At 40.0% G+C, this 13,550-nt stretch overlaps 2 protein-coding genes across 2 annotated transcripts; one reads left to right on the forward strand and one right to left on the reverse strand.

Moving 5' to 3' along the window:
* The first annotated feature begins 4,605 nt into the window (after nucleotides 1-4,605).
* LOC145137387 (pyrophosphate-energized vacuolar membrane proton pump-like) lies at nucleotides 4,606-7,796 on the forward strand. Its single transcript, XM_079071544.1, has 6 exons — nucleotides 4,606-4,962; nucleotides 5,095-5,669; nucleotides 5,762-6,141; nucleotides 6,225-6,311; nucleotides 6,478-7,279; nucleotides 7,345-7,796. The coding sequence occupies exons 1-6, from the start codon at nucleotides 4,713-4,715 to the stop codon at nucleotides 7,552-7,554; spliced, it is 2,304 nt and encodes a 767-aa protein (XP_078927670.1). The 5' UTR covers nucleotides 4,606-4,712; the 3' UTR covers nucleotides 7,555-7,796.
* A 1,325-nt stretch (nucleotides 7,797-9,121) lies between these two features.
* On the reverse strand, nucleotides 9,122-12,082 carry LOC145137477 (DEAD-box protein abstrakt). Its single transcript, XM_079071639.1, has 3 exons — nucleotides 11,944-12,082; nucleotides 10,211-11,112; nucleotides 9,122-10,128 (listed from the first exon to the last, which is right to left on the reverse strand). The coding sequence occupies exons 1-3, from the start codon at nucleotides 11,944-11,946 to the stop codon at nucleotides 9,264-9,266; spliced, it is 1,770 nt and encodes a 589-aa protein (XP_078927765.1). The 5' UTR covers nucleotides 11,947-12,082; the 3' UTR covers nucleotides 9,122-9,263.
* Nucleotides 12,083-13,550: the final 1,468 nt, after the last annotated feature.

Here is a 13,550-nt window from a genome sequence, read left to right on the forward strand (position 1 = left end):
GCAAATTTCTTTTTCAAGGTTATTTCCTAACTAGCATGGCATGGGGATTACATAAAACATAAAAACTAGTAGAAATACATACCTTGTTGTTGCTTGGATTCCTTCAAGACTTTGTGAGCCTAGCACCCCAAATGTTGTGCCTCAAATGCTTCACACAACACCACAAGACTTGGAATAACTTGAGAGAATACTTCTAGCACTCAAAATTGGTTATGCCCTCTCTAGTAACACTATGTCCACTAGGTCCACTTTTTGCTAGCCATAGGGTTCCTTTTATAGTGTTGTCACAATTAGGGTTTACACATGAATGCCCTTAATTGTCATAACTCTTGATTTCCCATGACCCATGGATTTGTAACTCCCATGGACTATCCATGGAGCTCCATATGGTTACATCCATAACCCATAAACCATGGATCATTAATCCACCATAAAATAATTGATGATTGTCATAATCAACCCTATATATTTAATTAGTCTCACTTTGATCACCAAATTAATACTAGATTAATACTTGATCAATACTAATTAAATAATACTATTATTAATATATTAGAACTTATAATATATTAATAATCATAAGTGCCTTATTCTCTCATTTAGTCTATCCAAGTATTGCAATGCCATGCAACCCAAATGGACCATGCCGGGTCGGGTCAAGTACATACCAAATAAAGTTATGGACTTAGACACTATATCCAACAGATGCAGCCGCTGGATATTCCCATGTGGAAATGGGAAGATATTACCATGGACTTCATCACCAAACTTCCCAGGACCGCGCGGGGAGTGGATTCTATATGGGTCATCGTGGATCGGTTGACCAAGAACGCCCATTTTATACCGATCCAGGAGAGTATATCGGCCGAGAAGCTGGCCGACATTTACATTCGAGAGGTGGTGACTCGGCATGGAGTGCCAGTCTCGGTGATTTCCGACAGGGATGTGCGGTTTACTTCCAGGTTCTGGAAGAAGTTCCACGACGAGTTGGGTACTCGTCTGCACTTTAGCACCGCATTTCACCCGCAGACGGATGGTCAGAGCGAGCGGACCATCCAGACTTTGGAAGATATGCTGCGGGCGTGTGTGCTAGATTTCGGTGGTAGCTGGGATACTTACCTCCCATTGGCTGAATTCTCCTACAACAACAGCTACCACGCGAGTATCGATCGTCCTCCCTTTGAGATGTTATACGGGAGGAAGTGCAGGACCCCGATATGTTGGGGTGAGGTTGGCCAGAGGGTCATGGGGAGCACCGAAGTGGTGCTCAAGACGACAGAAAGAATTCAGCAGGTCAGGAGCAGACTTCAGACTGCACAGAGTCGGCAGAAAAGCTATGCCGACAAGCGTCGTTCAGACCTGGAGTTTCAGGTCGGGGATATGGTTCTCCTGAAGGTGTCGCCTTGGAAAGGCGTCATCCGATTCAGGAAGCGGGGCAAGCTGGGCCCCAGGTATATCGGGCCTTTCAGGGTTTTGGCCCGGGTGGGCAAGGTGGCATATCGGCTGGATTTTCTAGCGGAACTCAGTCAGATCCATGACACTTTCCACGTCTCCCAGCTGCGAAGGTGTCTGGTGGACAACTCGGCAGTGGTGCCCCTGGAGGATATACAGGTTGATGGTAGCCTGAACTACATTGAGCGACCTGTGGCTATCCTCGACCGGAAGTCGAAGGATCTGAGGAACAAGAAGGTCGAGTTGGTGAAGGTGCAATGGCAGCACCGGAAGGGCTCAGAGTGGACGTGGGAGCCGGTGGACGAGATGATTGAGCATTATCCAGAGCTTTTTCAGGACCGAGCAGCAGACTTCGAGGACGAAGTCTAAGATAAGTGGGGGAGATTTGTAGCACCCGGTTCCTGGTATGAATTTCATTCAAGTATTATTCATTTTTTTTCCTAGAACTCGGCGAGTTGATGGCCAACTCGACGAGTAGGAGCGACTTGGACCCGGTAGTTTAATGACCTACTCGACGAGTCGGCAGCCAGACTCGACGAGTAGGCCCTGACTGGACAAAACCCTAATTTAAGGGATTGCACCCTATTTAAACATCTCATTCAGCCTCCCTTCGTCCCTATTGCTCTCAGAACTTTCCATATCAAACCCTAATCGTTTGTGTAAAGATCTAAGACCATTGTGGTGGTTTTGGGTGATTTTGGAACATAAGAAGGAAGAGAAAGGCTTGAGGAATCAAGAGGAGGCCAGAGGAGTTCGAGTTTGTGCACCCTCTGCAGTTCTTTAGAGGTACAAAGCTGATACCTTGCTCTTTCATGTCTTAGATCCCTTTTTGGGGTGATTTAGGGCTTTTAGGAGCCATTCTTGGGACTTGGCGAGTCCATGGCTTGACTTCCCTTTTCTGTTATGGTTCGAAGGAACCCAGTGAGTGTTAGAGTGGTCTTAGAGGGGTCCGGGGGAATGACCCAACGCATTGGACTTAGCCATAGTCCTGGGGATCATAGGACTCGGCGAGTGTATGAACAGACTCGGCGAGTCCAAGGCAATCTCCCAACGTTCGAAGATGAACTCGACGAGTTGTTCATACAACTCAGCGAGTCAAGGGCAAACTTGTTCATAGGATGGGGATAAACTCGACGAGTTGTTCATACAACTCGGCGAGTCGGATGAAGGTTCATTCGAGGATGTTTTAGAAGGAGAACTCGTCGAGTCGTTGCTAAACTCGATGAGCAGGGGCTTGAGGAAGGTCAGATGAAGGGATAGGGACTCGACGAGTTGGCGGCCCAACTCGACGAGTCAGGTCAACTGGAGGTTGACTTTGACTTTGACTGGGTCAAGGGTAAAATAGTCATTTTACCCTAAGAGTAGTTATCAGTGTCTGATTAAGTGTTTTATGAATTTATAGCCGGAGGATCACCGGAGCAGCAGTCAGACATCTGCCGATCAGCTTTTCAGCAGTCAGCCTTGCGAGGTGAGTTACCTTCCGGTAGCGGTGGGTCTACGGCCACAATGTCGGCCCACCAGTAGGAGCTGTATGTTAGATGATTGTCTTTGTGATATCATCTAGGTTTGCTACTACCTGATATGTTATATGCTGGCATGATATGTTATATGTGATAGTAGTAGAGTTCGGTTGTTAGGACCGAAGAGTAGGTCAGGCATCCCAGTTATGTCTGACAGTATGTGATGATATGTTTATATGCTGACATGATATGATATATGTGATCGCGGTAGTAGGAGGGGAATAGTCCCCGAGGTTCGGTTGTTAGGACCGAAGGGTAGGTTAGCACCCCAGAACGACTTGACACGGGTAGGTCAGCACCTCAGAACGGCTTGACACGGGTAGGTCAGCACCCCAGAATGGCTTGACGGGTAGGTCGGCACCCCAGAATGGTCGTAACGGGTAGGTTGGGCACCCCAGAATTGTCCGGCAGTATGTATGCTATGTGATTGTATGTTATGTGGTACGATGGGGGAACTCACTAAGTTTCGTGCTTGCAGTTTTCAATTTTGTTTCAGGTACCTCTTCAGCGAAGGGGAAGGAGTCGGCGCGGTAGCTGCACATCATACACACATTGGATTCCGCATTATGAGATTTCTTGGGATTGTACTCTGACATTGTCACTACTTTTATGATATGATTTTCAGACATGGGATTATGGTTTTTACGAAAAGATATGACTTCATGATATTTTCTTATGAATGTTTTTCTATGTTGTTATATCAAAATCGAAATTTTTGGACTCGAAAAATGGGATGTTACAACCCTACAATAGCAAATTACAACCAATACTCGAAACAGGTGTTACATACCTTACACACATCTCCACAGCCACATCTAACTATTCTTTTCTTTCTCGATCTTGGACCACCTTGGAAGCTCGATTTGGCAGACGAAGTCGACATATTATAGAGACAGAGGGTAGAAGACGGGGGAGAGGATAGAAGACGGGGGAGAGACTTTGGATCGGCGTTAACGAAGGACGATGATGTTTAGGGGTTAAAAAAGAGGATGTAACCGGTTGGTAAAGGGAAACCGGTGAAAAATATTAAAATGAAACATGAGGGGCAAATGTGAGGCATTTGTGGCAAAAAAAATCGATTTTGGGCAGTTTTTTTATATAAATTCGGAGGCTTTTATGACAAAAAGCCAAAATATAAAGATAATCGTTGCTGATTTTCAGCCAAAATTAAAGAGATTTGGAAGGAAGTATGGGTGTTTTTTTCCCCTAATATCCCTTTATTATACAATTTCTTTTCTTTTATACTTTTCTTTATTTTCTTTCCATATTTTCCTTTTTTTTCCGATACTAAACAGGGAAGTAGGTGTTAATTGATTGTTTATTCCTTATTTTTTCTTTTCATTTATTGTTCTCTATTAAAGAGAATCCGTTGTTTAATTCCTTTGTTACTTCCAATATTTAAGTTACCTTTTTTCATAAATAATTGTTTTCAAAACCTAACATTCAAACACATCCTTAATCTACTAAAGGAAAATTCATGCCCTAGGATGATACTCGATCGGCAAAATCGGACCGTTGGATTAAAAGTGCGGCTGCACCGAAGAACCCTAAAAGACCCAATCAGATAAAATGCTCCACTCGGCACTCTCTATCTTATCTTCTTACCTTTTCCTCTCACCCCTCCAACTATAAAAGCTCACCGCTTTCTACTTCATTTTTCTCCCAAAAACATTTCTTACTTACCTTCTTCCTTCCTTTTATTCCTTCCATTTTCCGGCGACGTACTAGGTTTCCGATACCATGAGTCCGGCGTTACTGTCAAGTTTTGCGACGGAAATAATTATTCCTGTATGCGCCGTGATTGGTATCATTTTCTCGCTGTTTCAGTGGGTGGTAGTCTCTAGAGTAAAAGTTGCACCAGACCGTAATGGTCCTCCGTCTGTCAGCAACAAAAATGGATACGATGACTACTTAATTGAAGAAGAGGAGGGACTTAATGATCATAACGTCGTTATTAAATGTGCCGAGATTCAGAATGCAATCTCCGAAGGTAACATCTCTCTCGGATATCTTCCTCTTGTTCATATGTTCGAATGATAATATCTTATCGTTTTGTATCTCTGAATTGATGTTTTCTCTGCTAATTCAGCACTTGTTTTTGGTTTTGTTTCATATTCAACAGGTGCAACCTCCTTTTTGGTCACCATGTATAAGTACGTTGGTATTTTCATGGTTGTGTTTGCATTTTTTATCTTCGTTTTTCTTGGTTCTGTTGAGGGGTTTAGCAGAAAGAGCCAGCAGTGCACCTACGATGTATCCAGAATGTGCAAGCCTGCAATTGCAACTGCTCTCTTCAGTACAATCGCCTTCTTGCTTGGTGCGATCACCTCCATCATTTCAGGTTTCCTTGGGATGAAAATAGCCACTTATGCCAACGCAAGAACAACCCTAGAAGCCAGAAAAGGCGTTGGTAAAGCTTTTGAGACAGCATTTAGATCTGGTGCTGTGATGGGGTTTCTTCTTGCAGCAAACGGACTTTTAGTTCTATACATTGCCATTAATCTGTTCAAGATCTACTATGGGGATGACTGGGAAGGACTTTTTGAGGCCATAACTGGTTATGGACTCGGCGGTTCTTCAATGGCTCTGTTTGGAAGAGTTGGTGGAGGTATATATACTAAAGCTGCTGATGTTGGTGCTGACCTTGTAGGGAAAGTCGAACGAAACATTCCAGAAGATGACCCCAGAAACCCTGCGGTAATTCTACATTAAACCATTCTTAAGTCCCTTTTCATCTAGTTTCACATCAAAGTTTGTGTTTTTACTTTTTACTCTTGTTCTTGATATAGGTGATTGCTGATAATGTTGGGGACAATGTGGGGGACATTGCTGGAATGGGATCTGATCTTTTTGGGTCATATGCCGAATCATCTTGTGCTGCACTTGTTGTTGCTTCCATTTCTTCTTTTGGAATAGAGCATGATTTCACAGCAATGTGCTATCCATTACTCGTGAGCTCTGTTGGAATTCTTGTTTGCTTAATAACCACTCTTTTCGCAACTGATTTCTTTGAGATCAGAGAAGTCGATGAAATCCAAACAACTTTGAAGAAGCAGCTTATCATCTCCACTGTTCTTATGACTGTGGGTATTGCAATTGTTAGCTTCATTGCACTTCCCACATCCTTCACAATCTTTAATTTCGGTGCACAGAAGGTCGTGCATAACTGGTAAGCAAAAGTCCCCTGTTATTTCACTTATTTACAATATTGTCCTTCACAATATAATAGTTCTTGTGGTCATTTGGATGCAGGCAACTTTTCTTGTGTGTGTGTGTCGGTCTTTGGGCTGGACTTATCATCGGTTTTGTGACAGAATACTACACCAGCAATGCCTATAGGTATGTATGTCATGCCACATCAGTTTTAATACATTCAATGTATGTCAAATTATAATCATGTCCCATGGACAAATTATAATTTTGTCCATTGACATTTCTTAGACCAAATGTGTGTCAAACACATTACAACTACATAATAATGAACTCATGCATCTCTTTCCTGCAGCCCTGTGCAAGATGTTGCTGATTCCTGCAGAACCGGAGCCGCAACAAATGTAATCTTTGGGCTCGCATTGGGCTACAAATCCGTAATCATTCCCATCTTCGCCATCGCCATCAGCATCTTTGTCAGTTTCACCTTCGCCGCCATGTACGGAATTGCAGTCGCCGCCCTCGGAATGCTCAGCACCATTGCAACCGGACTCGCGATTGACGCCTACGGTCCCATCAGTGACAATGCCGGTGGAATCGCTGAAATGGCCGGAATGAGCCACAGAATCCGCGAACGCACCGACGCCCTCGATGCTGCCGGAAACACCACCGCCGCCATTGGAAAAGGATTCGCAATTGGATCCGCCGCATTAGTCTCCCTTGCGCTATTCGGCGCGTTTGTGAGCCGTGCGGGGATTGAGACAGTCGATGTTTTGACACCGAAAGTTTTTATTGGTTTAATTGTTGGTGCGATGCTTCCGTATTGGTTTTCAGCCATGACTATGAAAAGTGTGGGGAGTGCAGCTTTGAAAATGGTGGAGGAAGTTCGTAGGCAGTTTAATACAATTCCTGGTTTAATGGAAGGGCTTGCAAAACCAGATTACGCTACATGTGTCAAGATCTCGACGGATGCGTCTCTTAAGGAGATGATTCCACCTGGTGCTCTTGTCATGCTGACTCCGCTAATTGTCGGGACGTTTTTTGGGGTGGAGACGCTTTCGGGTGTCCTAGCTGGCGCATTGGTTTCGGGTGTCCAGGTGGCGATTTCGGCTTCAAATACAGGTGGCGCCTGGGACAATGCAAAGAAGTATATTGAGGTGGGTTTGTGTTTATTTATTTATTTATTGTGGTGAAGTTTTTATTGTTTTAATGGTTATCTTAGGCTGGCGCATCGGAGCATGCGAGGACACTTGGACCAAAGGGGTCGGACCCACATAAGGCGGCGGTGATTGGTGACACGATCGGGGACCCACTTAAGGATACTTCTGGGCCTTCACTGAATATTTTGATTAAACTTATGGCTGTTGAATCGCTTGTGTTTGCTCCGTTTTTTGCTGCTCATGGTGGTTTGCTGTTTAAGATTTGGGGTTGATAGCTTTTGAGATCTGTTTAGTTGGGTTTGTTTAAGTTAGCAGACAGGAACAGGTAGTGATGATGGTGATAAAAGGAGATTTTGGTTTAGAAATTAGAACATGTGTCATGGTGTTAGTTTGTTGGTTTTGTTTAGTACTTTTTTATGCTTTGTTATGATTGTGATCCCGGTTTTCTTTAGATGAAAATGACATTGTAGTTTCTGTTCTTGGTGAATATAAGAAAAAGAAATTAGTTTCACTACATGGTCGTGATTTCTCTCTATTTTTTAAAGAAGTAAAACATTCTGAAAAATACTGTGCCTAACACGTGCAATAAGTACTGTGCCCTACCAGTTGTACACAAGAAAAATGCCAACTCATCTAGTAAAAAAAGCAGTAGGATAAAACCTATTTAGAGAATAGTATTTTCGAAATTTCCAAAGTGATTATACTTTTCAGAGAATAGTTTAATTTCACACCGATTACTGTGGCCAAGCTATAGCCGATATAGGCCGATTATGGAATTTCTTGACCAAGCATGGTAGAATATTGTATTAGACCACTAGAAAACATTCTTTTATGTTTGTTAAGTTAAATGAAAGAACACGAACAATGGTCTCATTGATTCAATTATGATGATTATGTTTTATATTCGTTAATCTCTTGAAGGAAGCATGCATTTATTAGCCAAGCAATTCAACAATATGATCCGAGTACAAGAAGAAAATCAGTGGATTGAATGAGGAAAACGAAAGAAACATGAGATGAACAACAAGGGAAATTCATCTTTTTATTTTTTCAATACTGGTAACGTATCAAAATGTGATTTCTCTCATTGTGGAAGAAATGGCCATGCATCCACCTTCCAAAATGTGAAATGTCAGAAAAAAAAAAAAAAAAAAAAAAAAAAAAAAAAAAAAAATCATCTTCAAAGAATTTGCAAAAACAACAACATAGCAAAAGACAGTCACACAAGTGAATGGCAGCAAAAGAATGTGGTTGATGTAGATGATAGATTCACTTGGTAGCCTCTTGCTTTCCAATCCTATATAAATGACAAGTGACATAAATAATGGTTGCACCAACCATATGACCATTGATCGTGACATTTTCAAGGAAGTGGATGCTTGCAAGTTTCCAAAGTAAAGATTTGTCACAAAGTAAAGGGAAACGTACAGTAGCAATTGAAAGCAATTTAGGTACAAAAGTCATCACATATGTGTTATTTATACATGATACCAGTCAAAATTTGTTGAATGTTGGCCAAAGATACAAATGAGAATTATATATTCAAAGTAACAATGAAAAGAATGAGCATTGCACGAGGTGCAAGCTGCTTTTTCCTCAACAAGAGTCCTAGCCAAAGTTGAAGCACAAAAGACATCGACATTTCAATCATAAAGTTGTAGTGTATTTGCAAATAAGGGAATTTGTTCAAGGCCTCTCGTTTTATACCTGCAATAATAAATAATAATACACATTGATGTGGATAGACCTCACAAAACTCCCAGTGGAAGTAGATAGTAGATACCCTCTAGTCTCCATTTATTAGTTTCCGCAATTCAAGCATTAGATTAAGACACAAAATTGTCACGAAAATTAAATTTGAGATCTAACATTGGCAAGCAGTACACCTCCATATAAAAAAAAATCTGATAAAACTAAGGGAATTAGTACACTCTCTATGTAGTAAAACAAACATTAAAGAGGAGAACAAGTGAGTTACAACTCATATTTCCCCTCTATACCCTCCAGACCCAAAGTAATCCCTCCTAGAACTCGCAATCTGCATACTCTTCTGATGTTCCAATTTAGGACAAACCCCAATCCTATGCCCGAGCCCACCACAATACGCGCACCCTTTCACACCACTCGCATTCGTAATCGCATCAACATCTTCCATCGGATCATTCAACTCCGCCAAAACCGGTGGAATCCTCTGTTTGGCTTCTTGCAACAAATGTTTCAAATCAAGAAGCGTAGTCTCACTTTGATTCTTATTAATAAAAGTAGTCGCAATCCCAGTCTTCCCACACCTCCCAGTCCTCCCAATCCTATGCACATAGTTCTCAATTTCAGCCGGCATATCGTAATTAATCACATGTTGAATATCCGGAAAATCCAAACCCTTTGAAGCCACATCCGTAGCCACCAAAACATCTTTTTTACTCGCTTTGAAAGACGAGATCGCGTATTCTCTCTCCTCTTGATCTTTCCCTCCATGAATGGCAACCGCTTCGACTCCTTTTAGGAGAAGGTATTCGTGGATGTCGTCCACGTCAGCTTTGTTTTCGCAAAAGACTAGAACGGGAGGCGGGGTTTTTTGGAGACATTCTAGAAGGTACACGAGTTTGACTTCTTGTTTTACGTATTCAACTTCTTGGATGACATCCAAATTGGCGGCCCCCGCACGGCCCACGTTGACTGTTACGGGTTTGACCAGGGCACTTCGGGCAAAGTTTTGGATTTTTGCGGGCATGGTGGCGGAAAAGAGGAGTGTTTGTCTTTGGGCTTTGAAGTGGTCGAATACTTCGCGTATGTCATCTTCAAATCCGAGGTCCACTAGTCTGTCTGCCTCATCTAAAGTTAGATACCTGTGTAAAAACCCTAATTTTTAGAAAACAGCAATCTACTTTTATTGATTTGTTTATAAAAAATAATATTTGAAATGCTTACCGACAATTATCAAGATTCATTTTCTTTTTGGCAAGAAGGTCTTTCAATCTTCCAGGGGTAGCAACGACAATATGAACACCTCTCTTAACAATATCCAATTGTGATCTCATATCGACACCTCCAATACAAAGCAAGGGTCTAATTTCTGGAAATCCAAATTCCCTCAAGGGTAATAAAAACTCTTCCACAACCTCAAATGTCTGTCTAGCCAGCTCTCTAGAAGGACAAATAATCAACCCAAATGGTCCTTCCCCTGCTGCAATTGGCATCATAATCTCCTCCTGTAATGCCATCATAATCAATGGTAACACAAACACTAATGTTTTTCCAGACCCTGTAAATGCTATTCCAATCATGTCCCTTCCAGATAGAATCACGGGTAACCCTTGAACTTGAATAGGTGTTGGTTGTACTATTCCTTTTTCTTTCAATTTTTTCAAAACAGGATCCGGGAATCTCATGTCTTTGAAGTTTTTGATTGGTGGAGGGATTTCATCACCATCAACAATGATATGCCATTGTTTTCTGATCCCATCACATGCTTTTTGAGACATTCTTCTTATGGGTAAAGGGGGCTTCCATCCTGTTGGAAGAGGCTCAGTGTATGTGATACCTTTTGCAAGTTCACGAACTGACATTAAAGTTTTTCTATCAGAAAGATTTTCCATCATTTCTTTTTCTTGTTGGACTGCTTGTTCTGCAGGAGTGACTTCAGGTTGATCACGTTTGAGTTGGGAAGCTTTTACAAGCAAACTTGGTTTCATTTCTACTTCTTTTGCCTTTTCTGTTTCATCTTCAAAAGTTGAAGCTTGGCCTTTACGTTGGAGAATCTTTTGTGCCACGATTGCCCTTCGTTTTGTAATGGGGACGTATTCCACATAGTCATCTTCATTCTCCATATCCTGAAAGAAGCTCTAAACATGTAAGCAAGGTGTCCAAATTCAAACTCTGGAGTCTAAAGCTTCCAGAATCAAGGAGGGAGTTCAAGATCTGGGAATTTAAGTATCAAAATACATGATTGCAATGAAAAAACTTCTCTCAGGCATTTCATCAAACAGTTAAAGGTCTCAACCCCACTAAACACCAAAATGAACTTAAAGGTTGTCCTCTTCAAAAAGAGCTATCTCATTTCTAGTGATATTCCCAGATGTAAAATTGAAAGCACACATGATAATAAACTTATTCTAATTGGGCTGCTTTTAAAGTTATAACTAGAAATTATATGAAAAACTTTCAAATCCTCAACTTTCAAGCTATACAAGTACTAGCTAACAGCCCTATATTAGGTTTGCTAACAGAATTTGGGAATATAAATACATAGAATAGAAGCAAGGTTACAAGGAAAGAATACCCATTCAGCCATTTCATCGAACGGTTATAACTCTCAATCCACTAAACTTCACAACGAACTCACAAACCACCCTCTTCATTCGGAAGAGAGCTACGTGATTTCTACTGATGTTCTAAGATGCAAATAGATAGCAAACATACTTTTAACGTAATTACTTTTGGATTGATAACTAGAAGTTTTCAAATCCCTAACTTTCAAGGTGACCAAGTACTAGCTAATGGTCATACATCCCCAAAGAAGAATCAAAAGACATCGGAAAAATAAATACGAATTCCAACCAAACCCACAAACTAAATCATCTACTTGTTCATTGTCGCCCAATCTGTGAAATTTTACCAATAAAAAAGTAAGGGGAACTAAAAGAAATTTGCGTGATACATACCATGATTCAGCAGGTCGCTTAGGGTTCTTAGCAAGCACGATAGGATACTTGCAGCATCAATGTTATAAAACTCAAGGGCGTAGCTAGTTCGCTACTTTAATCGTTTCTCCAGATTGAACTCAGAGACCGACATAGCAAGAAAGAGAAAAGGAATAACCAAATTGCCCCTCGGTATTTGTCAATATGCAGATTTGACCAAATTTTTCTTATTTTTGCGATAAGGATCTAAACAATAAATTACTTAACAATTTAGTCCCTTTTACAGTCTATTGACGTTGGATCCTTAGACTATCCCCATTGGTTGGGTTTTGGTGAACTAGGCCACCCGTGTAACCCAGCTCACAAAGGTTCACATAAATCTTTTCTTGTCACGTGTTGATCAAATAAACGGATGAATATATATTCTAGTAAAAAAATCTAAAATTTCAAAAAAAAATCTCTATAAATAGGGTATAATATTGATATACTTCATATCTCATCTCAACTTTTCATTTCTAAACCCTTTTGATTTCTTTGATAACATAGATCTAAATTTCATTTTAAATCTTGACGATTCTCAAGATTATCAAAACTTTCAAAACTATAAAATTTCACAGTTTTTTGCAAATCCCAATCAAATTCCTTATCACTGAAAATATTCAACCCTCACAAAATATCGGAAAAAAACCCAAGAGGCGATAAATAGGATGTTGATGAAGATATTGTTTTAATGTCAACATATTATATCGTTAGTGAAGATGATCGTTATGGAAAAAACCAAAAGAAAACGTCGATATGGGCACGAGTGAATGAACTATATGATGCCAATCAGGCAGAAAACTCATGAAAGCTTGGTAACAAGAACATAGCTCAAATGAAAGATCGTTATAAACAATTTAATGAAAGTGGCGACTTCCTTTGTCAATTCAATTAGTTATCTACAACTTCCAAAACACAAGTTGTTCTTTGAACATCAAGAGGTTGCTAGAAAATATGTTGAATTAACATTTGGAGTTTTACAAGCTCGTTTTTCATTTCTTCATCGCCCTTATCTTATATGGGAAAAAGATATGATGGGAAAATTATGATTGCATCATCATTCATAATATGATCGTTGAGGATGAACAACACACATACATTCATTATTATGATCCATCAGAATTTATAACTACAGAAGACGAACAATCTTTTGAATACTCTACTCAACGAATTACAAATCTATCCAGTTATATGACCAACATGGCACAAGCTTGCAATAGAGAAGCTCATAATGCTCTAAAAGACGATTTGATTGGGCATATACGGAAAAAAATTCAGCATTGAAAAATAATTAAGAAGTTTGCATCATCCGTATTTGTAACTTATTTTATTTATTTTATTAGGTATGTTTGATGAATGTAAAATGATTTTTTTATCTATTTTTATTTAATTTTATGCTTAAAATAAATAATTTATTTGTTTCAAAATAAAATATTTATTTTTAATATTTCTAGTAGTTTTTAGTAAAATAAAAATTATATTATATTATATTTTTTAAATACAAATGGGTTTGATTTAGGTTGCTAATGGGTGAATATATATATATATATATATATATATATATATATATATATATATATATATATATA

Source organism: Lactuca virosa, chromosome 1 (assembly GCF_052849685.1).
Source record: "Lactuca virosa cultivar CGN04683 chromosome 1, Lactuca_virosa_CGN04683_v6, whole genome shotgun sequence".
In the NCBI taxonomy this organism is placed as follows: domain Eukaryota; kingdom Viridiplantae; phylum Streptophyta; class Magnoliopsida; order Asterales; family Asteraceae; genus Lactuca; species Lactuca virosa.